The sequence below is a fragment of the Bidens hawaiensis genome, unplaced genomic scaffold (genome assembly GCF_021521415.1).
Source record: "Bidens hawaiensis isolate Kalapana, Puna unplaced genomic scaffold, B.hawaiensis_p1.1 tig00008011_1, whole genome shotgun sequence".
Lineage (NCBI taxonomy): Eukaryota > Viridiplantae > Streptophyta > Magnoliopsida > Asterales > Asteraceae > Bidens > Bidens hawaiensis.
In genome coordinates, this window is record NW_027491561.1 from 30,662 (window position 1) to 57,838 (window position 27,177).

At 35.9% G+C, this 27,177-nt stretch overlaps 2 protein-coding genes across 2 annotated transcripts; both read right to left on the reverse strand.

Moving 5' to 3' along the window:
* Nucleotides 1-408: 408 nt before the first annotated feature.
* LOC143636582 (mitogen-activated protein kinase kinase kinase 1-like) lies at nucleotides 409-3,707 on the reverse strand. Its single transcript, XM_077104147.1, has 9 exons — nucleotides 2,677-3,707; nucleotides 2,480-2,564; nucleotides 2,300-2,362; nucleotides 2,033-2,190; nucleotides 1,869-1,941; nucleotides 1,712-1,771; nucleotides 1,452-1,565; nucleotides 1,055-1,302; nucleotides 409-622 (listed from the first exon to the last, which is right to left on the reverse strand). Exons 1-8 carry the CDS (start codon nucleotides 3,642-3,644, stop codon nucleotides 1,090-1,092), a joined length of 1,734 nt encoding a protein of 577 aa, XP_076960262.1. The 5' UTR covers nucleotides 3,645-3,707; the 3' UTR covers nucleotides 409-622; nucleotides 1,055-1,089.
* Nucleotides 3,708-13,881: 10,174 nt separating this feature from the next.
* Nucleotides 13,882-15,169, reverse strand: LOC143636567 (uncharacterized). Its single transcript, XM_077104132.1, has 2 exons — nucleotides 14,491-15,169; nucleotides 13,882-14,378 (listed from the first exon to the last, which is right to left on the reverse strand). The coding sequence occupies exons 1-2, from the start codon at nucleotides 15,167-15,169 to the stop codon at nucleotides 13,882-13,884; spliced, it is 1,176 nt and encodes a 391-aa protein (XP_076960247.1).
* Nucleotides 15,170-27,177: the final 12,008 nt, after the last annotated feature.

The following is a 27,177-nucleotide window of genomic DNA, read 5'->3' on the forward strand; positions in this document are numbered from 1 at the left end:
ATTCACAATTGTATTATATCAAACATCACAATCCGTCATGATTGTCATATGCTAACCCCACGGCTGGAAATTTTGTTACTTTTTGACCATGAATCCTATGGTCCTATGCACAAAAGCTGATTTGAAAGCACTTAACTATTATTGATATGATAACTAACAATTGACATGCCTCTTGTGCTTTATAGCTTCAATACAAGATGAAGACAAAATGTGACCGGTCACCTCGCCTCAAAGCAACAGTTTCTTTCACAACACTATATTTTTTGTCTCTCTAAAATACATGTTTCAAAGACAAAAGGGGTCAAACTACCATTAACAACTGCAAGTGTAAACAAAATGACATACAAACACCAAGAACATGGCTTCTGGCTTCTGGCTTCTAATACCTACACGAAAAACCAAAAAACGAAAGAGAAAAAAAACCTTGTTCCCCAATCAAACAATTGTGTTTTGTTTTGTCCAAAGTATGTACAAAATCCCTCTACAAAACAACACGCCATTCTTTACAACAACATACAACCTCTGCAAATGCTTGTGAATGCAGAACCAATTAAACTACAACTACAACCCCAACATCTATGCTTTCACAGCTTGAATCAATAATGTGGACCACAATCAATTCCTGTACAAGTTAAACATGCAACAGAATAAGATAAAATAGACTTCCAAAACTATGCAACAGCAGGTTATGCTTTATTCCAAACAGTTGAAATAAAAAAGTTCCATTTAACAGGAATATGTCAAGTGTCCACGGGTCAAAAGGGTCGTGTTGGTTTTTATCCAAATATTTGTATTAGTTTTTTTATTCTTTCCGTAACCATAAAAAAGTAACAAATGCCATAATTATAATTTAAAAGTCTAAAAAGTGTTTGCAGGCCATCTCATGACAAAAAAATGACCGTTTTAACCAATAAAAAACCTGCTTATCTTACCACCCCTTAACAACTACAATAAAGTAATGATAATCATTGCGTGGCTTGATGCCATATTGATAGTTAAAATGCTTATCAAGTTAACATGTTGTTTAAAATGAAATTTAGAGACCGAAACTTACCTGTATTGTTTACTATGAGAAATTATTAAAAGCTGCTACAACTGTGTGGAGTTGTGGTGTGGGGACGGAAGGCCAAGGTTCATAGAAGTTCGTCTCCTCAAAAAGGGGTGGTCCAGCAGCTGGGCGGCAGTAGGACGGTCGTTTGGGTTGACTTGCAGACATTTCAGTATGAAATCCTGGGCCTCTGTAGACAATGTGTCGGGTATTGGAGGAGGTTGACCCCTGCCAATTCTAAACAGTGCTTGCATCTGCAAAACCAAAGAACTATTATGTTACAACTAATCATAATCAGCTGCAAGAAAACAGGGTGTATGATAAGAGTGTTTTGATGTTCTCCATTTATTAGAAAATCTGTTATTATTTAAGAAAAGATAAATAAAGTAAATGATAAGCATACCCCTTCCAAGTGGGAGTACGGGATTTTACGAGTTAACATCTCCAAGACAGTGCAACCGAGGCTCCATATATCAGCTGCAAGTCCATAACCATTGTTTGATCTATTATTAACAACCTGACCATGCAGGACATAACTTGTCAATGAAAACATACAGAAGCATGCAATAAATAGTAATTAGTACTGGGATCCTAATACAAGGATGGTCCAGTGTCCCAGGTAATACAGCCAGAGACAAAACTAGATTTAAGAACAAATATTACCTCTGGAGCCATCCAATATGGAGTCCCTTTGCAAGATTTAATGTCATTCAATGTGGTTGCCTGTAGAGTGAAGATAACATTAACGTATATGTAATCATATGAACAAAAAAAAACAAGAAAATGACAATGAGATAATAGAACATTGTGTTTTCATTACCTTTGCCAACCCAAAATCCGCAAGCTTTACAGATCCACTTGCATCAACCAATATATTAGCACATTTGATATCCCTAGAATGTGTGATAAAGTGATATTAAAAAACCGTATATGACATTAAAATAGTAGCAAAATTAAAAATAAATAAATAAATAAACAGGTTACCTATGCACCACTTTTCGTTCATGCAAATAGTTCAAACCACTCAAAATCTGCCTGGTGTAAGCTGAGACTTGGGAATCCCGCAGCTCATACTTTTGGTAGAGCTTTGCCAGTGAACCTTTAGTAACGAGCTCAAGAAAGATATAAAGCTTGCCATCATCCTGAAAGTTGAAACACCATTTCAACTTAACATATTATCAGGAATCCAAATCTTATGCCATTGCCTATCATCAAAATCAAGGTATTATGCCCCTAAGAAGAATTGCATACCGTATCTGTTCCAAGATATCGAACTATGTTATCGTGATGGAATTGACTTAATAAAGATATTTCCTGTAAACATTAAAAGACAAAAATAAAAGTTAAGTATGCAGAAACTCAAGACTTAGTTGATATTAATCATTTAATCCTATAACATAAACAAGAGAAATGATGTAAATAATACATCACCTGTTCAAGTTGAAGAATGCTCTGCTTTCCCTGGCTACCTGAATCAAGCAAAGAAACCTCCTTCACAGCAAAAAAATGTCCCATTCTGCAAAAATAAACGCCAAAAAAACATATCAGACGATAACATCGATATGGCAAACAAAACACCAACTAGTACTAACTGCATACAATATCAAAAACAATAACCATGCACTTACTCATCAAAACCTTCGTACACAGTCCCAAACGAACCGCTTCCAAGAAAATCACCCTTCTGCCAGTTGTTAAATCCGCCCCTGATCGATCCACTCGACGAAAGAGGAGCATTTTGCTCCTCAACCCCTCCTCTAGACGACCCTTCATCCTCATCACCCATCCTCTCCGAACCAGACGGCGACACAGCCATATCATTCCTTGACGTCACCACCCCTCTTGTCTCATCAATCGCATCATCCAATCCATCTAACCCCAAGTCCTCCTCATCTGGTCCATCCGACACCAAGTCTTCATCATCTATAGGAGCAAAACTCTTAATCAATTCCCAATTTGAACCCATATTATCCACAATAGCTCGAGAAATAGCCGGTGGAGGCGCAAGTACCGGCGGCCGAACTCCCTTAATTCCGCCCTCCACGTTTCGCCTCTCAATTGTTTTATCCGTCCCATAATTTCCAATCTTATTATTATTATTATTATTATTATTATTATTATCCATCACCAAAACCTCTTCATCATCATCATCACTAAAGCTAACCTTACTCTCGAAACTCACCGACAAATTACTATTACTCTCGGGCAACTCTCTACCAACCAAATTATCATTGTTAATATTATTATTCAACCTAGAAGCAACCGGGAAGCTTACAGCAGTGGGCGAATATGATCTCCGCTTCTCCCAATCGGCGGTCGAAATCGCAAAGTCATCGGGGCCGGAAAGCCCTAACCGGCGGCAAATCGCGTCAAATTCACCTTCGGTACCTTCAATTCGGAAGCTGGTACGGTCAGCCAACGAGGCAATATCAAGTGATCTTGATCCGTGAGACGACTGATCGTCGAATTGATCATCAAACGATGACAAGGATGGTGACGTGGAGGCGTCGTATTCGATGTTTTTGATGGCGTTCCGTCGTTCCAGCCGCCGTGGAACCACACGCTGCTGCTGCTTTTGCCGGGCGTATAGTTTCATTGTTGGGTTGTGTCTTTAGATAGATCTTGAAGATACCAGCATCGATTATATGTGTTTGTGTATGTATAGGTTTAAGGGTTTGGTGTGTGTGTGTGTCTGTGTGCCTGAAGAATAATAATAATAATAATAATATAGATGAAGAGGGAGGATTCTACGCGGTTGTGAGGGTTTTGTTGACGACCGTATTTACGTACCATCAGATGGTACAATTGACCCCTATACTTTTATTAATTACATTTTCTCGAGTTTCATTTAAGGAGAGAAAAAAAAAAGAAGAAGAATTAAAAAAAAAGAAAGAGAGAGGAAAGAAAATGTGTCACTTAGTTTCATGTTACTGAGTTTAATGAAAATGAAAGAAAAAAAAAAAAGAAAATTTAGAAGTTAATAGGTAGTTAATGCTATACACACACATTTTCTCTCATAATCTTTCTAATTTGGAATGATGAGTATGGAATTAAATTTTCTAGCATTTTTTCTCCCTTCCCTTTCCCTCTTTAAAAAATCTCTGCAACATAATTCATTCACATTTTCTTCTCATTTCCTTCATCTCTCCTTTTTAAATGAGACTCAGAAACACAGCAGTCACCTCTATTTTTTTTCTCACCATGGGTGAAGGTTCAAACTTGATGTAACTAATGTACAGTGAATTATTATATATCATAGATGTAAATTATTATATATTTTTTACTTTCTATAAAAGTACGTTGAGAATTTGGTTTTGGCTTTCAATCTATGTTTAGTTGCTCAGATCATTTTATTCGTTTATGTCATTGAAGACATAAAACACACTCAAGGCTAAAAGGGTGAGCCTTTAAATAACCATTTTTAGTGGTTTAAGACATATTTTACGACAGGTTCTAAACCATTTTTTGATGTTTCAGGCCAACTTTAATTGTCCAACCGGAATTTGGTCAGGATTTACATATCTTGGTTTAATCTAGACGGAGGCTAGTTGGAACGCCATGATGGTCGTAAGATAATTTATGTGTATTAGTCTCATCAAGGTGAACTCTTTTAGTGCCTTTAACGGAACAGGTAAATTTAGCCATAAGTTGTTAGATAGGCATAGTTTGATGTAATAGGAGATAGTGGATAGGAATGGTCATTAACCGTTATGTGATGATATTTTTCTTTATCGAAACACGGTGTTTCGTTGTTTTGTATGACTATCTTTCTTTATTTATTTTAGGAAAATTGGATTTAAATAATCTCACCTTTAATGGATTGGCCAATAATAATCCCACATTCAATATTTCCCGCTAGCAGTCCCACATTTTCGATGTTTCTTGTTTTATAAACCAGTGTTAAAAAAAACTTAACGGGGTTAAGTATTTGCTTATGTGGTGAGTGACTAGGCTTTTTAATATCCACCTGGCTTTTCTCTTTATATCCCCCCCCCCCCTTTTAAACCCCAAAACTAACCACTGAGGTTAACCACCACTCCTCCGGCCACCACCTCTACCACTTACCCCAACACCACCACCGCTTATCACCACCAACATACGTCACCGTCACCACCACAAGCCATCAATTCCCCCCCCCCCAAAAAAAAAAACTCCATCTCTGATGACCATTAAATCCGGCCACCTGACCACCACCATCACCGCTGCTTGACCATGCCACCGTCACAACAAGCGATCAACGCCACATCTCCGTATATGCTTTCTTTCTCATCCACAACCAACACCAAGCATCACCATTAAATCCGGCGACTACTCAAAGCTGGCGGCAACAAATCACCACCACAACTTCAAGATGTCGGTGACCACCAATCACCGCCACATTCAGACCTTCTCTATCCTCTCTCTCTCATCCCAAAAATCAATCAATGGCTCAGAAGATAGAGATAGAAGAAACTGAGCCGAAACCCTAACCTTATGCTCACCGTCAATCTCCGACCGTAGATCCGATCTCAAATCCATCGTTACCATTGACTTTCGTCCTAACTCCACCGTCGTGCCGGAAACTGAAATCGAAACCTCAGATCCGTCCAGAAAACGACGGTTTGAGGTGGCGGATATGAGCGCTGTCACGGACTGCAATATCATGAATATGTTTGGGGTTTAAATTGTGAGTGTTACACGTAGGTAATGGGAGAGAGGGGGGGGGGGATATAAAGGGAAAAGCCAGGTGGATATTAAAAAGCCTAGTCACTCGCCATATAAGCAAATATTTAACCTCGTTAAGTTTTTTTTAACGCTGGTTTATAAAACAAAAAACATTGAAAATGTGGGACTACCAGCAGGAAATACCGGAGATGGGATTATTATTAGCCAATCCATTAAATGCGGGATTATTTAAATCCAATTTTCCTTTATTTTAATTAACATATGGATTATAAGTACAACCAAGAAATCTAATTGATTGAATGCAAATATAAAACTGTACCATGTTTCATATTAGAGTGAAGTTACTAATAATATTAAGATCAATTTGATGGAATAAGATTCATACAGCAACACGAGGAGCTAAAAGTGTTAGTTCGATATAGTCAAACGGATCATTTATTTATACTTAGGAGATGGATAACGTGATAAAAATGAAAACAATCAAATGTAGGGTCAGTTCTCTTATGGTATGATACTTTCTTTTATTTTTAACTCAAGAATATAAATATAAATATAACTATAAATATAAATATATATAGCAAATAAATAATAAAATTATTAACGTATTTATGCATGTAGCTTTACAAGTTCGCTTATGTTCAAGTACAATATGGTTTCTTTTCTTTTATCGTTGTCCGTCTCAAATAGCGGAATTTGATCTTTTGTAGATATTTGTTAAATCAAGTTTTTATCTATATGTATCACGTTTTATGAAAAGACATGATGAAAATACAATAGGTTGACTAAATATCATATAAAACAAAGTTTTGATCCAAAATCAACATGAGCCAATACAAATAAGTTAACCATCCAAATCAGGCATAAGTAGCACGTTGCTAACTTTTGTATATGTATAGATTAGATAGGATCTTCATCTTTGGTATATGAATATAAATGAATTGTCCAACTAGACATTTTAAATAAACTTATAGTTTTACGTTATGTTTGTTTAGTATTTAAAAATTTATTTTTTACCTAAATAATTTATTCCGGTTTGTCTTATGAAGCGTTCACATCATAGTCTGATAGTCCAATGGGTTCATACGGCATACCTAATTAATTGTGTCTATGTGATGTGTACCGAGTCAATCTTAGCCAAGGTGGACAGCCATGTTGGCAATTGGTCGCATGCAATTTGATTGTTTGTTTTCAGTTGTTTCCAGTATTGAGTGGCTATAATGAAGGGAATTTGGGAGATAAATGAACCATGGCATAAAGTTTGACTATGTTTCATTCGTTTAATAAATAAACGAATATGAACAAGAAATTTCGTTTGATTAACTAAATGACCGAACACAAACAGAAGTCGTGTTCGTTCAGTTGTGTTTATGAGCGTTCGATAATTTGTTTATTCATGTTAGTTTACGCTCATGCATTAAAGGTTTTTAGTGTTTTTCTAATGACCTTTTTTAATTTTATCTTATAGATTTAAGCAAAATAATTAACTATAAAACAAAAGGATATATTAGTGTTATGTGAATTAACGTACGGATATGAATGCTAACAAAACACTTAATACAAACTTGGTGGTCATAACAAAATCATTGATATTGACTATTCTCGACTAGCCAAGAAAATATTATTTGTGTTCATCTGTATTTCTCCGTATGTATATGTGAACTGTTCATGAACAAGTTCATTGAATTCAGTATTACCATCAAGTCTGATAAAAATAAGACTTAAAAGAGTTTTTTAGAAAGATTAAAAAAACCTTTTATATTAAGCTATGAAAAATCAACAAATGTTTGGATTAAATACAAATGATATTTATCGAGAGAAATTTACAAATAACCAGAGTAATTATTATTACTCTATAACTTTTGAACTAGATTATTATTATTAGTATTACACTATATTATTTTTTATAACATAATTATTTTAATTCAAAATTGTAATTACTCTATTATTTGTATGTTTAGTAAGTTAATTTTTTTTTGTACCGGATCCCACTCCAAATCAACAATTCAATATAAAAAGTTTGTTGTGTTTGCTATTTCAGAATGTTTTTAGAAATTTGAACTCTAAAATCTGCACCAATCGTGGCTACACGAGTAGATTTTTTTTTTGAAAATTGACTTTCATTAAAAACAAACACAACCAACGACTATCACCAAGATGGAGAAAGACGCCGAAATCCAAAAACCAAAAACAACAATCACGTTACATCAAATAAACACCATCTTTTCCAATCCACTACCCCTATCTTAGATCTATTTTTGTACCAAAGAAAACCCAAAGATTTTATATCCGCAACCATTTCTACCACCTTAGTGTTCTTGCCCGAAAAAATCTTTTCATTCCTAGCCCGCCAAATCCTCCAACAAGTAATGATGACAATGCCATGAATAATCAATCTCTTGTTCCCCGTCGCACCACTAACCTTATGCACTTCCACCAAATCATTGACATGGAAAACAAAAGATCTAGGGATGTTGCACCATGAACCAATCGCATTCCAAACGGCCATAGAGATGAAACACCCGGTTAACAAGTGCTCGAGCAATTCCTAATTACTCTCACATAAAGCGCAACTATGATCATCACAATGCAAATGACGTCTAGCTAAAGCCTCCTTGGTTGGAAGACTATCCAGAACGGCCCTCCACATAAAAATATTACATTTTTTCGGGACCCAATCGCTCAATTGAAAACCGAAACTCCCAGCATCCACAACGGACTGCACCATCCATCTTTTAATCGACGAAACCTCGAACTCTTTGCAACTACCAACCGCCCAAGACCATGAATCTTCACGGTCAACCATCACCACCCCTTGAAGGAGATCTTCCAACTCTTGCTTCTCGATCACCTCCTGTTGGGAGCAAGGAGCTCTAAACCAATCCCACACAATGCGACGAGAGGATCCAGTGACCACCAACCGATCTGCTAACAAGACATTTTTATGTTTTTCTACCGCATAGAAAAACAAAAAAAAAGCTAAGGCAAACAAACAACAAACACGCTGTTGACTTTCTATTTCATATTTTGACATGTATTAGTGACAATTTGACTTTTATAATGCAGACAATATTTTGACTTGGGTATCCTCCCTTTCATAAAAGGATAAGGAAAAGAATACAAGTCCAAATTGTCCAATTTACAACTTTTCCTTATTCTCACTTTTAAAAACTTTAGTTTAAATTTCAGTGGATATATATAATTTATAAATATTAAAATTACAGACTAGGACAGGCATAAAATTGGGTTTATATCTCTATTTACAAATTAACACATTTAACCTTGTTCAAAAGTATTTTTCTAAATATATATATATATATATATATATTTACAGAGTTTACCAATGAGTTTTAACTGCATGCATTGGTATTAAGGTGAATTGAAGATTTGGATAGGAGACCGTAAAGTTTTATGTTCGAATTTGATTTTAATCGGGTTTTACCATAGTAGGCATATAGGATGATGTACTTTGACTACCCAGCACTATCTGCGATCGTGGACATATAGGGTCACATTTTGTCTTTGGGTTACCCGAGTCATCAGGCTTTATAGGTTAGTCGTTAACAAAAATAAATTTTTGTTATATTTAATAATTAAATAATATACCACATATATACTATATTAAAAGCGGTGGTCGGCAGCTACATTACCCTCACCACTTTTGATAGATAACTTTCTTTCCTTGCGCATTCACATCAAATTATCATTGGTTGGTGCTGCGGTAGTTTACACGTGTGTAAGTTAAAGGGGAGACCTAGGTCAGAGACCTAGCTGCCGGTCGGCAGCTACATTACCCCCCCCCCCCCCCCTAATTCACTTCTATTCTCACATAACACTTTCGGATCAGCTTAGCGAATTTGGTTACCCAAAGTCTTGTTGGTCTTCAACATATAGATCTTATTTCTAAGTTGGGGTTGTCTATTTGTATTCACCTTCAAATTGAGGGGGTGTTGTCCATATAATGTTCCTGGAGATCAAGATCAAGATGTGCTTCTTAAAATGTGAATAGGGAGAGTACAATTTATTTTTAGAAAGATTAAAAAATATATATGTGAATTTCAAACTTAAGGATGGCCGTAAAAGGAAGACCAAAAAGAAACTTCTTTTTTCTATTTGATTTGTCTCATTTGCAAAGAATGGAGAAAGGATTTTTCTATATAGTTTTTTATTTATACTATTTACTTCTTAATCTTAATTATTTAGATAATTATTATTTATTATTAACCTTATTGTTTACTTTTGTCCGATCCATTTGACCCGATCACATTTTGTCCTCCAACAATGTTTATGTTCAGTGAGAAAAAATAAACTTTGCAAAGATATGGAAACCATGGATATATATATATATATATATATATATATATATATATATATATCAAATCAGATTAACTTTTAGACTTGTTTTATCCATTTTTTTGAAGCAAAACGAGTTAACTATGTGAAGCAAATGAGTTTTCTAACACATCTCAGTTTTCAACTAATTATAAGATGTATTAATTGTAATCCGGTTTGTGTGGCACATAAGACGTAAAAAGAAGAGTATCACGAAAAACAAGCTCTAATCCATCATAAACGATACTAAACTGAATTGATTAAATGGCCAAAGATGATTAAAATGATTGGCTGCCCAATTACAAATTCCTGCCACTTATATATGCTAAATTCCTAATCAAGGTTTTAAATCAAACGAAGTTTTTTTTAATAAAAAGTTACGAGTACTGCAAGACTTAAGGTAGCCATAAAAAGAAGACTAATACCACTTAATAATATTTATGATAAGAGAAGACGAAGTTTTTCGCTTCTTTTTTCTTTCTAGAAGTCAAGGATATCATGGATTAAAAATATCATATAATAAGATTAAATAATATCTATGACAACTAAAACCCAAATTTCCCATTCACTTTGGTTTGGAGTCGTTATCTCCATTAAAAAAAAGTAAACGAGACGAGCATAATAGAAAGTCATAGTTGTCTCCATTTGCATTGATCCATTAACCTAAACTTGGGGATTATTTTACGTTAAATGACTATTTCATAACACAAATCAAAATCAAAATCAAGATCCTAGACCTCAAATGAAAAGAGACTGTGTTGACAGGTTCAAGACCTTGGTCATGGGTATGAGAATTGAGATGACTCTTTTTGTTTGGCAATCCCAATCCGATATGTCTTGTTAACAAGGATATTTCCTTGAATCCCTAACAAGAGTACACCATTTGATTTCAAATAATTATTAGGTTTAATTGTTTAAAAAAAGTAAATTGCATATTGTTTTTTCAAAAAGAATAAAATAGTATTATCATGTCAACTCACATATTTTTTAAAGTAAGTCATTTCGTATTTTCATTCAAAATTTCTTTTTTTTCCCGTCTTTCATCATGGTTTTTAAAAGTTGCAATGTTCATACAATCCGTTACCTTCATCTATTTTTTCGTTAAATCGAGGTATTTAGGTCATTTTATTAAGGGTACACACTGTTAAATTCAATGTATAAGTTATCTAAAAAGATGTATAAATAAAATAAAATAATTTGGACCCCACCCACTTCATCATGTCTTAACCCCAGTTCATCTTTTTCACGACCACCGTCACTACCCCCAACTACACTACCAACATAGTCTACCGCCATCATCTTCACCCCTCACAACCCCAATTCACTCTCCAAACCTTAAACTAGTAATGGTGGAAGCCCCAATCCGATTTAGCATTTTAGGTTGCGGCAATATTACTTGCAAGGTTTACAAAGCAATATCTCCTGCCCCTAATACCTCTATATACACAACAGGGAACCAATCTCTCAAAAAAGCCACAAAATTTGCTACATTGAATAACTTCCCTGAATCCGCCATAATCTAAAGCAGATACGGTGACATTTTGGACAACTCTAGGGTTGATGTCGTTCACGTTCCATTACATCAAGTGGGTTGTTGTCACACCCGGTTCGCCTCAGGGGCATGGACATGCGATCAACAGTTTGTACCGGTTTTGTCAATTTATTTGAAATCTATGTTATGCAACAAAAAATATTTGTTTGATTAAAATATTACTTTATGTACACTGAGACTAAACACACGTAAACGTTACAATCATTGTTTGTTTCCAAAAGACATAATTTACATTGATTAAGCATTTCAAAACTATATCTTCTATAATGACTTTCCTTACTAATTACCTAAAAATAGTTAGGAAAATAAGTCATCATAGTTGTTGGTGAAAGTATTAATCTTGAATGCGTATAATAGATGAAACGTTTAGAGAGAATGACGGATTTCAAAGATTTCACCTTTATGTGTGTGTTTGCTATTTAGATTGTGGAATCACACTAGCTCCATTTACAACAAGGGTGAAGAAACACGGATCTAATCCTTAAGGAGTTAGATCAATGAATCCACAGGGTACGGGTCAAACAATTACCAAATTAACGATACGAGTACAATCTTCCAAGTCCAATGACGAAAACCTGCAAAACAGCCACCGTGAGCTCGTTACGGGAAGAACAAGAGGGAGGGTCTTCCCATAACCACCCTCCGACGTGAGAATAAATACAGTTCTAATAGAGAGAAAAGTACTTAAAGTATTTTGAGTAAATCGTTGGGAGTGAATGAGTACCTCATGGAAATGACGAATGTATTTATAGCTGAAGGGTTTAGGAAATATTATTGGTCTAGCTGTCCTCTTCCAGAAGATGCCTTTGTAACAACCTGGACACGTGTCCGCATATGATAGGACGAGCTTAAAAGCCATGTGCACGGTTATAACAAACTCGCAACCTGTCCTTTTCTCATTGGTTTTACGTCACGTGCTTCCCAAGGAAAGATCTTGGTAAATCTTCTAGAATGAAGTTAGTTAATTACAGCTGTCCTTCTGATGTCACCTTCTGGCAAGGTTGTAAAACTCGCTAGGCGCTCCCAGGGCGGCCGACTGGGGAGTTGCGAGTACTCGGCCTAGGCGGGGAGTACTCAGATATGGTGATTTATAGAGGAAATTAATTTTTAGGATATTATATACTAATATACATGTGAAAAATCATAAATATACCAATATTTAACCAAATGAATGCTCAAATTAATAATTGCGTTGCATCCAACCATAATGAAAATTCAAAATACATTAAAGGATAGATGTTTAAATATACATCAAAAGTTAAAACTACAAATACTAGCGTATTTCAAAAAGTATTATCTATTCAAAAATATATTAGACTATTAGACATGTCAAACATTTAATCATTGTGTTCCAAGGTGTCTCCGTATTGCTCATTGATGTTAGCCCCATCCTACTCATATTCTACCTCATCATTCAATTCCTCTTCATCCTCGGACACGAAATCTTCCTCGTCAAGTTCTATCAATCTAGCACTTCTTCGGTTTTCTAAAGATTCATCATCACCTTCCTCTACATCACCTTCGACAATCCAATCTTGAGCCTCACTTGCATCCTTTGCTAATAATACTTCCATTTTCCTAGTCTTCCTTTTTACGTTACTTTCCATCAAATTTGCATTAAATTAAATGAAAACAAGATTGCTCAATTTGCTTGCCTGTAGTCTATTTCTTTTCTTTGTATGCACCTACAAATGCTAAAAATAAACAACAAATGGTTAAGTAAATAATAACTAAATAAGCATACTTTGACTAATATTCACCTAGTAATATTAAAGTTACTAACCCCTTCAAATGTGCTCCAATTTCGTTCACATCCCGACGAACTAGTTGTTAAAGAAAGTATCCTCATAGCAATCTTTCTCAATTCGGGAGCCGATGCACCATAAGCTGCCCACCAATTCGATACAATGTGAAAAGTAAACAATCATGTTATCAAATCATTAAATTCACTAAACTGTGAAAACAACTTTATATAATTCACAAACTATAAAGTATTAACTCGGGCCAATTATAAATTAAAATATATAACGTACCCTGATCGAATTTGTCGTCATTCACCTCACATCCTTTTAGTGCCATATCCCGACTAAACTTTTCTTGTTTACCCTTGTACACCGGCAACTCGACCGTTACAATATGGTTTTGCAAACTGTGATTTCCTGGATATATCGTACCAACTAAATCGATAATTGCATCTGACACATCAATATCATTTAGAATATTCGAATTGTTATTAAGATAAAATGGGTTTAGAAGATAGGCCGTTAAATGTAGCTTCATGTCAAGCCTATTTTTCATTTTTTTTTGAGATGATATCCAAAACCGGTTGGTAATCTTTTTCATTATTTCCCAAAGCATTCTTTATATCTTCTTCCACACTTTTAATCTCACCATAGATAAACCCCATGGATGGCTTCCAATCTGCATCAACCATCCTTAAAACTTTAACTAGAGAGGAAAAAACTTTTAAACATAAAGCTACACCGGTCCAAAATGGGGTATTCAACACCGTATTATAAGCACTTTTCCCTTTTGGTGTGTTGGAAAACTTACACTTTTCCCATTCATCGCTAGTAAACATTTGTTTTAGTTGGGACTTCTTATCGGCCAAACTTTGCAAAGTGAGAAATGCAGAAGCAAATGTTGTGACTCCCGATCTCACAATATCTCTTTTTTTAGTGAACTTCCTAATCATAGACAAAGTTTTATGATGAGCGTATATGAACACGGTTAGTGCTTTTGCTTTAGTGATAATTTTTTTATACCTAGGTAGCGCACCAATACCTTTTTGAAAAAAATAAACATGTTAATAAAGAATAATATTAACAAAAAAAAATAAAGATAAGAAAATAAAACAATAATGCTAAATCAAAGAAAACACGATTAAAATTAAGACCTTCAAGCATAAGATTGATGGTATGCGTTGCACATGATGTCCAAAATATAGTTGGCCTTTTTTCGTGTAACAACTTTGCCGCTCCCATATTATTTGAAGCATTGTCGGTCACAATTTGAACAACATTTTCGGGACCAACTTCCTTGATGCAAGCTTCTACGTACTCATATATGTGTTCACTCGTGTGAGCTTCGTCGGAAGATTCTTTAGAGGATAAAAAACCAATTCCTAACTTCGAATTCACACACAAATTCATTATGTTCCTTCTCTTTCTATCAGACCAAGCGTCCGTCATGATCGAGCATCCATTAATTTCCCATTCGTCTTTGTATGGTTTCAACAAATTTGTTGTTCTTTCAGCTTCTTTCTTTAGGTATGTTTCTCCCATCTCATATCTAGTTGGAGGTGGAAGCCCACGTCCAAATTTGCCAACCGCCTCCAACATCAATATGAAGCTATCATCTTCATATGCATGAAAAGGAATTGCACATTTGTATGCCCATCTACATATATACTCTTTTGCGTGAATTATTTGTTCCTTATGAATTTTGTCTGATAAATTATCACATTTGCATTTTCCCTTATTCAATACATCTTCTGGATTAATAGTATTATCCACAAATCGATCAATATGACCAAAAGATCGCGGAGGCTTAGCAGCGCCAAAGGCATATGCCATTTCTTCATCTTTAATAATAATGGTTTCATCATGCAAAGCAAATACATATATACAATAGTCAATAGATCATAATTCATACCTGATTGTGTGAAACGATCATCAAAAACTTTAGAGATTGAAAGTTTGAAACCCTTTGGTCTTGAGAGACTGAATCATCTTTTGGTGATTAGGTAATAAGAATGAGGGGTGAAGAAGAAAATTAGTTTTTTTTTTATAAAAAAAAGTCAAATTTTATCATTGACCGCCTAGACCGATCTGGACCGCCTAGGCTGATTCAGACCGCCTAGACCCGAGTTGGACCGATTCCGACTATACTAGGCCGAGTAGGTGAAAGACGCTTCAGTAAACAGCCGAGGCCCGCCTAGGCTGTTTACTGAAGCGTCTTTCACCTACTCGGCCTAGTATAGTCGGAATCGGTCCAACTCGGGTCTAGGCGGTCTGAATCAGCCTAGGCGGTCCAGATCGGTCTAGGCGGTCAATGATAAAATTTGACTTTTTTTTAGGCGCCGAGTACTCGGCCGCCTAGGCCGACTTTTACAACAATGCCTTCTGGTAATAGTACTTTGCGGATGACTTCTGAGGGCATCTGGATTACCCCGCAGATAGTCTCTGGGTCTTATTACTATTCTTCCTCTGACTTGAGTTATGCGGGTGATTAAAATGTTCCGCGGGTGACTTTTGAGGGAATCTTCTTTCACTTGCGGGTAGTCTTTATGGGTATTTGGGTCTTTTTGCTACCCTACTTATCCCCCCAGTCCATTGTTTCTTTCACGTGAAGTTTTATGCGGGTGAAATTTTGGACTTAAAGATATGTTTTGGGGTTTTTTGAATTTCTATGTTTGGTGGAGATATTTTATGTTTGGTGAGGATAACCATGAAAATGGACGACGTGACAGCTTGCATGCGCCAAATAGTTGATGTGACGTCTATGCCGGCTGTCAACCGTACTCCACTATACACCTTTTCGCTTTTTCGGTTTTCCTGCATGACGTGGCGTAACCTAAGTGGACCTTCTTTTTCTCTCTCCACTGTCGAAACTCCCATCACATTAATTGCGATGGGTATAAATAGGACGGTTATATCTGATTGGAAGTTATCGCCCTTAATCGTTCATATTCTTCTTAATTTTCTCTTAATTATCCGATTCTCCCTTTTCCAATTTTCACAATTGCTCGCTGCTTTACTCTTTCTTATGACATTATGGCTGGCGAAAAGAAAGCTTCTTCATCTCCATACATAGATATTATCGAAGTCAGTTGGAAACAATCTGACTTCGAGAAGCTTATTACGACTTACGGCATTGCTCCGGAGTGGGAACCCGAATTCCCGGCTGCTGGTTCAATCTCCAGCAAACCTCTGGCCAACAAGATGGCCGTCTATGCCGACTTCTTCTCCCACGGGAATCTTTGGTTTCCGATAACCAAGTTCCCGTGGAATGTTTTGAGCGTCCATGGGATACACCTATCACAGGTCCATCCCTTCGGCTTAATGCGAATTCGCCATTTCGAATTCGTATGTAGGGCAACCGGTATTGTGCCCAAGGTTGACCGATTCTCGGTTTTCTATAAGATGCACGACCGCGACGGGTGGTTCAACTGTGACTCTGTGTCCAAGAGGCTTATAGCAGTGCATATGAATGGAGGATGAAGTTCTTCTGGATGTGGGAAGCCGTTGTTCCGATAATGATGGTTCGCCGTCCGGCGAACGAAAAGATTCCAGAGATGGCCATTGCTTCCTTTGAAGGGCAGGAATGGTTCAAGGTTCTGATGAAGAAGCCTATGCCGATGCAGGCCATTCCGGAAGAGGCCCTGGTGTGGGCAGACATGAGACGCTTTTGGCCGTATTTGGAGCCATTCTTCCAAAACGTGGATAAAAGTAAGTGTTCTCCTTTTTCTTTAACTCTTTGTCTAAAGTGTTTACTTATTGTCTTTGCGTTCTTTCCGGTGAGGGATCAATGCTTGATGCCGTAAGTGGATGAGGAGAAACGTCTTAAGGCCAACACTACTGAGTGGAAGCTAAAAGACGCAGGAATTGCCCTCCAATCGGAGAAAGATAGACAAGTCGCCGTTGCTCGCTAATGGGAGGAGGCGTGCAAAAAGCAAGACGCTCTTCTCATGGCCGCTCGGGATGAGACGAAGCGGAAGGAGGCGGACTTGGCCAAAGCCCTCGAAGCCAACACTGCATTAGAGACTCAGATTACCAAACAGGGTAACTTGATCCAACTTCATGAGGAGGAGGCCAAGCTGCGGAAAGAGCAGGCGGAGGAGATGGAGAAGAGGGAAGTGGATCTTAAGGTTGCCAATGTCACACCCCGACCAAAGGCGGCAGAACATGCCGGGGTACAACGTGATTGGACAAATACACAAGACACCATTAATGTGACAATATTTAATCAACTCATTTTATTTCATAAAATCAACAAACAACACATCTTGTTCATACAAAACAAAGCGAATACAAGTAAACAAATATATATTGTTCTTTATGCTAGTATCCTAAAAGTCTTGATAACGTTTTTCGTCGTCCTTAAGTCAACAAAAGTCAAACCTGTAACATTGTATAAAATAAAGTTTGTCAACACAAAGGTTTATGAGCAATTTCATGGTTTTTGAACAAGTATATATACAATAAAAAAAGGCCACAATCTTGTACACAAAGCAATAAATAAAAGCAACAATTTGGATAATAATGAGATCGCTAACACATTAGCGACACCTGTCATAAGAGAATACCAGATGGTTGAGGATTTTTATATGAGGTCGTTAATAAGAATACATTAACGACACCGTCTATAAGAGAATACCAAATAGATTCGGATTTCATGAGGTCGTTAATAAGAATACATTAATGGCACCGTTCTATAAGAGAATACCAGATAGTTCACGGATTTATGAATCAACCAACCAAAAGCGGTAAACACATAAGCATATAAGCATGTAAGCATAGAACACCAAATCGAGCATTTATTTAAGTAAAGTATACAATAAAGTTTGTGGTTTACGACTCAAGTATAAAACATTTAGATTGAAATAAGTATGCAATATCACCCCCAAAACGAAAGATGGAAAATGGGGAAATGAAAGTACTCACATTCAAGTATAAAGCTTGGTCGGTAAAAGACGGGAAAACGGAAGGACGAGTCTAACGAGCAAAGCCTAAATAAAAGTAAAAGCCTTGAATTAGTAAGGTTATTTTAGGAAACTTTTAAAATAAAAGATAAGAAATGCAAACAATTAAAGTTTAAGGTTTAAAAAGTAACTGTTTAAGAAATTATGATAGTAACCCTTAAAAAATGTAAGTTTGCTCGAAACCGGGTTAAAGTATCTAACCTTAATATTTACTCAACCTATGTTAAGTAATAAGGTGGGTAAAAATGCCAAAAATGCAAGTCCCTTTGGAATAAAGATACTTTTAACAGGTATTCGGATTGTTGGTTCGGGTCTTGGTAATTAGTCAAACCCAAAGTCAACTTTTCAAAATAATGAATGTTATGTCATAACTCAATAAAACTTAGTAAGACTTAACCAAGTATTTAGTTCTATTGTTTTAGAACTAATAACGCACGTTAAGCGATTGTTTGGTTTTGTCGGTCCAAACTATGTTATGAGATCAAGTTGGATCCAACATTTCCAAGTACTTAAGAGAATAATTAAAATTAGTTTGTAAACTATTTTTAATGAAAAATACAAGTCTTGAGAGCTAAAAACACACTTGTGTGTCTTAAGCGAGTAAAAATCGGATTGGTTCGGTTTCCATCTCACAATACGTTCCTTGATGGTCTCCACATGCCCAAATAACCAAGAACTTGTATAATAAAGTACAAATGAAAATAATTAAGTTTTACAACCAAAAATTTAACAACAAAGTCTTTAAACAAAAGTTCGGTTTACAGTCTAGAGCTATTTACGGTTAAACCGAAGCATAGACTCTTAGAACTCATAACCATGGAACTTGTAAATAAACTAAAATGATCAGAAGTTAAACAAGATTAATATGTATAAACAAGTTATATATATATATATATATATATATATATATATATATATATATCAAGGACACGAAATCCTCCATGAAGCCTTGCCTTACAAGGTCCGAAACCTCACCGACCAGAATCAGAGAAGTAACTACCAAAGGTAACAAGGGGTATTATATTTATATACGTTTTACCACCATAATCAAGTGTTAGTAAGACTATATGAACAAGTTAGAATGAAAGATTATGGTTAGTTTGACTTGAGAAGTCAACTACTAAGAATATGAAGAACAACCTTTGAATCTTAAGAATTGAGAGAGAATTTGGAGTAAAGATGAAGTGAGAGCAAGGATGAATGAAGGAAAGGGTCTTGGTAATAGGGGATAATGTTGAGAGGATAAGCAAGAGGTATAATGGGTAGAAAATTCGGATTGGGTAAAGTGATATAAACCACACACAACAACAAACAAATATACTTGCAGACCTGAGGCCGCCACGTGCGACCCCCTGCCGCTTAGTGGCCGCGCGGTGCGGCGCCCCTAGGGGTGGGATTGGTCAGCTTGTCTTGGGTGGTTCGTTACGCTTCCCGGAAGTTCGTTTTTGATGCAATTTGCTCGTTTTAAAGGCGTTTTCGAATCCGTAAAAGGGGTTTTTCAAATTGAACATGTGGGAATGATTTAGTAACATAAAATCCAATATTTTATATATTTGAAATGTTCGGGATATAAATCAGGTCGATTTACGTGATAAACGAATACAAATAGAACCCGAAATTGACGAATGTCACAGCCAATGCTGCTCTTCTGAAGGCTCATGAGGAGTTGGAGGAACGCGCGGCTAAATTACATGAGGATAATTTGCAAATGGCTGACGGGTACCGGGAATTGGCAAAGAAGGCCAAGAAAACCGAGGAGGACCGGCGCTGGTTGATGACTGAGGGTCTTACGCAGGTATGTTCTTCCTCCTTTCATTTATCTCTTCCGTTTTACCTTTGCCCTTTTGTTGACAGCTGTATATTTCTTATTTTTGATAGGTTATTAACCATACCAAGGAAGGACGTGAGTTGACGGATAGTCTTGCTATCTTGCTCACCACCTCATACCAAGCTGGTCACAAGGTTGGCTTTGAGGAGGGAGTGGAGCACATGAAGGCCAATCGTTCGGTTGAGGAGCATCCACTGCACGGGCTTAATGTTGGGAGGGAATACAACAGGCGCCTTGAAGGAGTACGACGATATGACGTTTCCTCTTCAAGCCATGCTCCCAGAATTTACTGCGATAGGGGATGGCGTTCAACGTTTAAAAGAATACCTGCACGAAGCGTATGAAGATACGCCTTCCACGCCTTCAACTTCTCCTAAGCCGGATACTCCTTCCGCCCAGATCCAAGGTCCAGAAGGTGCAACTGCTGAAGACCCTTAGATTAGATATGGCTATGCTTTGTAATCTATCATTTTGTAATCCCTTTTGATTTAATATAAGAAGTTTTATCCTTTACACTTTGTCTTATGAATAATATAAGTGTTAGATTTAGGATCTTCTTGTATGTGTCAATAAAGGATTTCTTAAGTTTAATGACATGCGGGTTACTTCCGGCACGCAGGCCAGGAATAAAGCTTAGTGACGCGCGGCTCACCTCTGGTATGCAGGGCAAGAATTTCTGGCCAGTTTTAGCTGTCATTTCCAACCTTCCACCATGGTTGTGCTTGAAAAGGAAGTTCATCATGCTATCGTTAATGATATCGGGGACACTGGGTAACAATATTGATGTATTTTTAGCACCGTTGATTGAATATCTACAACTTTATTTGATACGGGGGTAGAAACATATGATGCATATGCATGAGAAAGGTTTACGCTACGTGCTGTTGTCTTATGGACCATAAACGATTATCCCGCCCTTGGTACACTTTGTGGTGTCTATATAGTGGCTTCTTTGGTTGTGTAGTTTGTGGTAAAGAAACAAACTGTGTTAGACTAAGAGTATAAAATAAGCAAAGCTATGGTGGCCACAAACGGTATCTACCTTATGACCACCTGTTCAGAAAGAAAAAGAAGGGATTCGATGGAACACAAAAGTTTCGAAGTGAACCAATACCTAAGAACGGGGTAGAAATGTATAACTAGATGCAATATTGTATACACATTTAGGGTAAGGGCCACAAGAACAATGCATCAGCCACGCAACAAGCTTCGAACGGGAGAGGTGGGAAATTAAAAAAACAAAGGGGAACAAAAGAATCAGATACAACAGAAGAAGGCAGCAACGGTAAATCCTACTGGAAGAAATTTAACATTTGGCATCGGAAACTTAGATATTGGCGGTTTGATTCTGTCAATCATTGTATAGATTTTATGCATATTGAAAAGAATGTGACAGAGAGTCTGATTGGAACATTGTTAAACATTCCGGGAAAGACGAAAGATGGATTGGAGGCTCGACTCAATCTGGATGATATGCACTTAAGGCCAGAGTTAACACCTAAGAGAGACGACACAAACATTAGGCTTCCGCCTGCGAGTTACACATTAACAACAGAGGAAAATGACAAGTTTTGCGATACATTGTACAAGTTAAGGGTCCCACAAGGGTATTGCTAAATTTTGCTAGTTTGGTTAATCTAAAGGACATGAAGCTAATAGGACTTAAATCACACGACTATCATATGCTTATGCAACAATTTTTGCCCCTTGCAATACGATTTATTATGCCACAACCCACAAGATATGCTATAATAAGGTATTGTTCTAATTCTTATATTCATATCACCATATCACTCCTGAATTTTTTGGTAAGTTGGAATAAAGCATGTGGTTACATGACCGTATAGTTTTTTATTTCAGGTTTTGTTTTTTTTTTCATATCAATTTGTAACAAGGAGATCGAGGTCGAGGAGGTTGACAAATTGGAGGCAGATTTGTTTGTGACATTGTGCCTTCTCGAGAAATACTTCCCTCCATCGTTTTTTGATGTTATGGTTCATTTAATCATGCACATTGCTAGGGAAGTTAAGTTAAGTGGTCCCGTATGCTTACGGTGGATGTATCCATTTAAAAGGTGTATGAAGGTTATTAAGGGGCATGTACGAAACAAAAATAAGCCAGAAGGATGCATTGCTGAACAGAATGTTGCTGAGGAGACGATTGAGTTCTTGAGCGAATTCAAAAAAGACTTGAAGAATATTGGTATTCCTAATAGTTTGAGGAACTCGATTGAAAATAAGAATATAGCAAGTAATAAAGACGGAGTACCACTATCAACGGGCAAATCGTTGGACGACATTTCTTCAGATCTGTTCGTGAAAGCACATTTCTATGTGCTGCAAAATACATCCAAAATTGTTCCTTATATTGAGTAAGTATTATGTACATGGATTGTCACACCCCGACCAAAGGCGGCGGAACATGCCGGGGTGCAACGTGATTGAACAAATACACAAGACACTATTTAAAGTGACAATATTTAATCAACTCATTTTATTTCATAAATCAATAAACAACACATCTCGTTCATACAAACAAATTGAATATAAGTAGACAAATATTGTTCGTTTTACTAATATCCTAATAGTATTCGTAACGTTTTTCGTCAAGTCCTCGAGTCAACAAAAGTCAAAATTGTAACATTTCATAAAATAAAGTTTGTCAACACAAAGGTTGGTGAGCAATTTATAAGTTTGAGCATATAAGTGTATAGCAAGAAAAGTCGCAAAACTTGTATACGAAACGATAAATAAAAGCAATAACTTGGATAAATAGATATCGCTAATAGAATTACGTTAGCGATACCTAGCTATAAGGGGATGCCAAATAGTCTAGTATTTTATAATTATCGTTAATTGCATTACGTTAACGACACCTTGCTATAAGGGGATGTCAAATAGACTAGGATTTTATAGTGCCACCAACCAAAAGCGATAAACACATAGGCATGTAATCATAGAACACCAAATCGAGCAATTATTTAAGTAAAGTATACAATAACGTTTGTGGGTTAAGATTCAAGTCTAATGCATTTAGTTGAATAAGTATGAAATGTCACCCCCAAAACGAAAGATGGAAAACAGGGTATGAAAATACTCACATTCAAGTAATAAACTTGAAAGATGATAATTTGGAGATTTGCCAGAACGACGAGTTTAACGTATGAAGCCTAAATAAAAGAGAAAGTCTTGGATTTAGAAAGGTTGTCTTGAAGATCTTTAAATAAAATAATTGTTGCGAAAAGTAAACAATTAAAGTTCAAGGTTTAAAATGTAACTATTTAAGAATTTATAATAATAACCCTTTTAAAATGTAAGTTTGCTCGAAACCGGGTTAAAGTATCTAACCTTAATATTTACTTAACCTATGCTAAGTAATAAGGTGGAAAAAAATGCTAAAGTGCAAGTTCCTTTGGGATAAAGATACAAAAACGGGTCTTTAACGAGTGTTCGGGTTGTTGGTTCGGGTCTTGATAATTGGTCCAAAATATTGAATGTTATGAGATAACTCAATAAAACTTATTAAGACTTAACCAAGAATGTAGTTGTATTGTTTTAGAACTAACAACGCACGTTAAGCGAGTGTTCGGTTTTGTCGGTCCAAACTTTGTTATGAGATCAAGTTGGATCCAACATTTCCAAGTACTTAAGAAAATAATTCAAATCAGTTTGTAAACTATTTTTTTAAGAAATATACAAGTCTTGATAGCTAAAAACACACTTGTGTGTCTTAAGCGAGTAAAATATCGGATTGGTTCGGTTTCCATCTCACAATACCTTACTTGGTGGTTTCCACATGCCCAAATAACCAAGAACTTGTATAATAATGTACAAATGAAAATACTTAAGTTTTACAACCAAAAAGTTAACAACAAAGTCTTTAAAAAAAAGTTCGGTTTATAGTCTAGAGCTATTTACGGTTAAACCTAAGCATAGACTCTTTAAACTTATAACCATGGAACTTGTAAAATATTACAAACAAACTAAAATTAGCAGAAGTTAAGTAAGATTAATATGAATAAACAAGTTATATATATATATATATATATATATATATATATATATATATATATATATATATATATATATATATACCGGGGATGGATCTTGCAAGAAGTGATATTACTGCGAGAAGTGCGAGAAGTGAAGGTATAACTCCGTTAATAACTAATTTCAATCCCTTTCATATGATGTTACATACATATATGTAGGTTGGTTGTATTTATGTCTTAATTACACATTCAAACCTACCTATAAACATATAAATGTACCGAGCCACATTCAAACCTATGTACCTACCCACATACAAACATACTTAAACATATACAAATATACGTACACATAGACAAACATACGTACCTACACATACATGTGCACCTACACATAAGAAAGGGAGTGAAATTAGGGATTAATGGAGTTACACCTTCACTTCTCGCTGTAAAAAAGCTTCTGAAATGATCCAATACCTACACATATATATATATATATATATATATATATATATATATCAAGAACACGAAGTTCTCCATGAAGCCTTGCCTTACGAGGCCTGACACTTAACCAACCGGAGCCGGATAAGTAACTACCAAAGGTAACAAGGGGTATTATGTTATTTATATGTTGTGCCACCATAAACAAGTATTAATAAGACTATATAAGCTAATTAGAATGAAAGATTTAACTCACTTTGACTTTTGGAAGTCAAACAAGTAAGAATTTGAAGATTGGAGCTTAGAACTTAGGTTGAGAGTATTTGGTGAGTATGAGCAGGTTCAAATGAGTGGTGAGGCTTGGTTTTATGAAGGATAAGGTGTTAGGGTTATCCATAAGGTTGCTTTAGAGATTTCCAAGCATTTTGATTGGTTAAGAGGGTTAAACATGTGATATAACAAGCCAAAAAACGAATTATATGTACCAGTGGTCCCTAGGCCATGCGCGGCTCGGCGTGCCCAAGGTGGGGTGGGCTGGTCCAGCCCGTATAGTGTGGTTCGTTTCGCGTCCCGGAAGTTCGTATTTGATGTAATTTGATCGTTTTAAAAGCGTTTTCGAATCCGTAAAAGGGGTTTTTCAAATTGAAAAAATGGGAATGATTTAGTAACATAAAATCCAATATTTTATATATCTGAAATGTTCGGGATATAAATCGGGTCGGTTTACGTGATAAGCGACTACACAAACGATTACAAATAGGACCCGAAATTGACAAATGTCACATGGATTATATTATTTTATTTTCTACTACACGGTGTATAAAATTCGTCAATATTTATTTACAGTCGGCACATGGCATTTCTTGAACAACAACATCCTGACAAGAAAACAACATGGCTAGAGAAAGAGCACAACTTAATGTTTGGTATGTGGTTACGATATGAGGTACGACGTATACTATATATTTCATAACGGCCTTACTAGTTAAATACTTATTATATTTGATCACGTGGAATTGAAGTTCACCCTTGTAGTATATATGTATCAGGTTGAGAGAGAGTTAGCGGAATCACGAGAAAGTATATCAGAGACCGTAAGGTGGATTTCATATGGACCAAATAGAAACATATTGAGCTACGAAGTCTATGACATCAACGGATTTACATTTCATACAGAATCTCGAGAAGGTAAAGTGCACTAAAACAGTGGGGTTAGTATAGTAGCAAATGACTTGCACATTTCTAGAGAAGTCAAAACCTACACGGAGACAACCTATTATGGGGTTTTACAGGACATATGGGTGCTTGATTACCATTTTAAAAAAATCCTGCCATTCAAGTGTGACTAGGTTAACAAGAAAAACGGGGTAAAGAAAGACGAACTTAGGTACACATTGGTTGAACTTAGTAGATTATGACACAAGAATGATCCTTTCATATTGGGCTCACAAGCACGAAAAGTTTTTTATGTGATAGACCAGCTCGATAAAAAAATGTCAATAGTAATCAAGAATCCTCCAACAACTTATACGCATGCGTACGAAGATGAGTAGTTTAGTACGGTGATTAGTTATGAGAAAGAAAATGTATTGCCCCCTGTAGACAAAAAAATATTTGGGGAAGGAATCCCGAGATGACTATTACCGCATAGACGGTCGGGATTTAATTATACGTACTAAAGTATGTATTTCTTTCTTGATAATCTACTGATGCATTTGTTAAATATGAAACGTTAAGTTGTCAACATGTACATCTGTACAAGTGTAGCTAACGCTTACATTTGATTGTATCCCTTTTTTATTATCACGGACACCGACCATTGGCTCGCATCGTTACTTAATATTAAACTAGTTTAATATAGTTGTAATATATTATGTAATATTTTCTCATTATTTGTTGAGTCTCATTATTATATAATATTTTCTCATTATTTATTGAATCCCATTATTAATTATTATATAAATATGCTTAAATTTGGCTTTGTAAAGAAATGGTATATTAAGCTATTTACAAAGCTGATTGGAATTATAGGGACTAGATCATCATTGATTGATTTTCGGCTTGAAAAGTAGCCATAATTACATGCCATGTACACATTAACCTAAGTGGTTTGATTTATATCATAATTACCTAGGAAGTATAAAAGACAATATTTAAATGACAATAATATCTTATTTTCTTCATATAAAAGACAATATTTTATGGAATTTGAACCATAAAATACTAACACTAACACAAAGACATCGTTAGTATTAATTTTTAGTCATCACTACTAAAATGAAAGATTACCATATTAGAGTTATACCAAACATAGAATAAAATTTGGTGATTATTTTACATTAACAACATTAGGCCAACCATTAACATAAATTAGTACCATATCAAAGCTAAAGTTCATTCATATAATTAATAAGTAGTATATACAAAAAGTTAATGTGTTGGAACCCGGAATCAATCCTTTAAACAGATCTCAGATCTGTGTTAATACGATTAATACCTTAATACGGATCTAGCTCATAATTACCTTTGATTGTGTATGATATGTGTATATATTATCAGAATTAGTAGTTGTATGTATGAATAATATTAAGATGAAGATCGAGAGCGATTTTGGACAGCACTT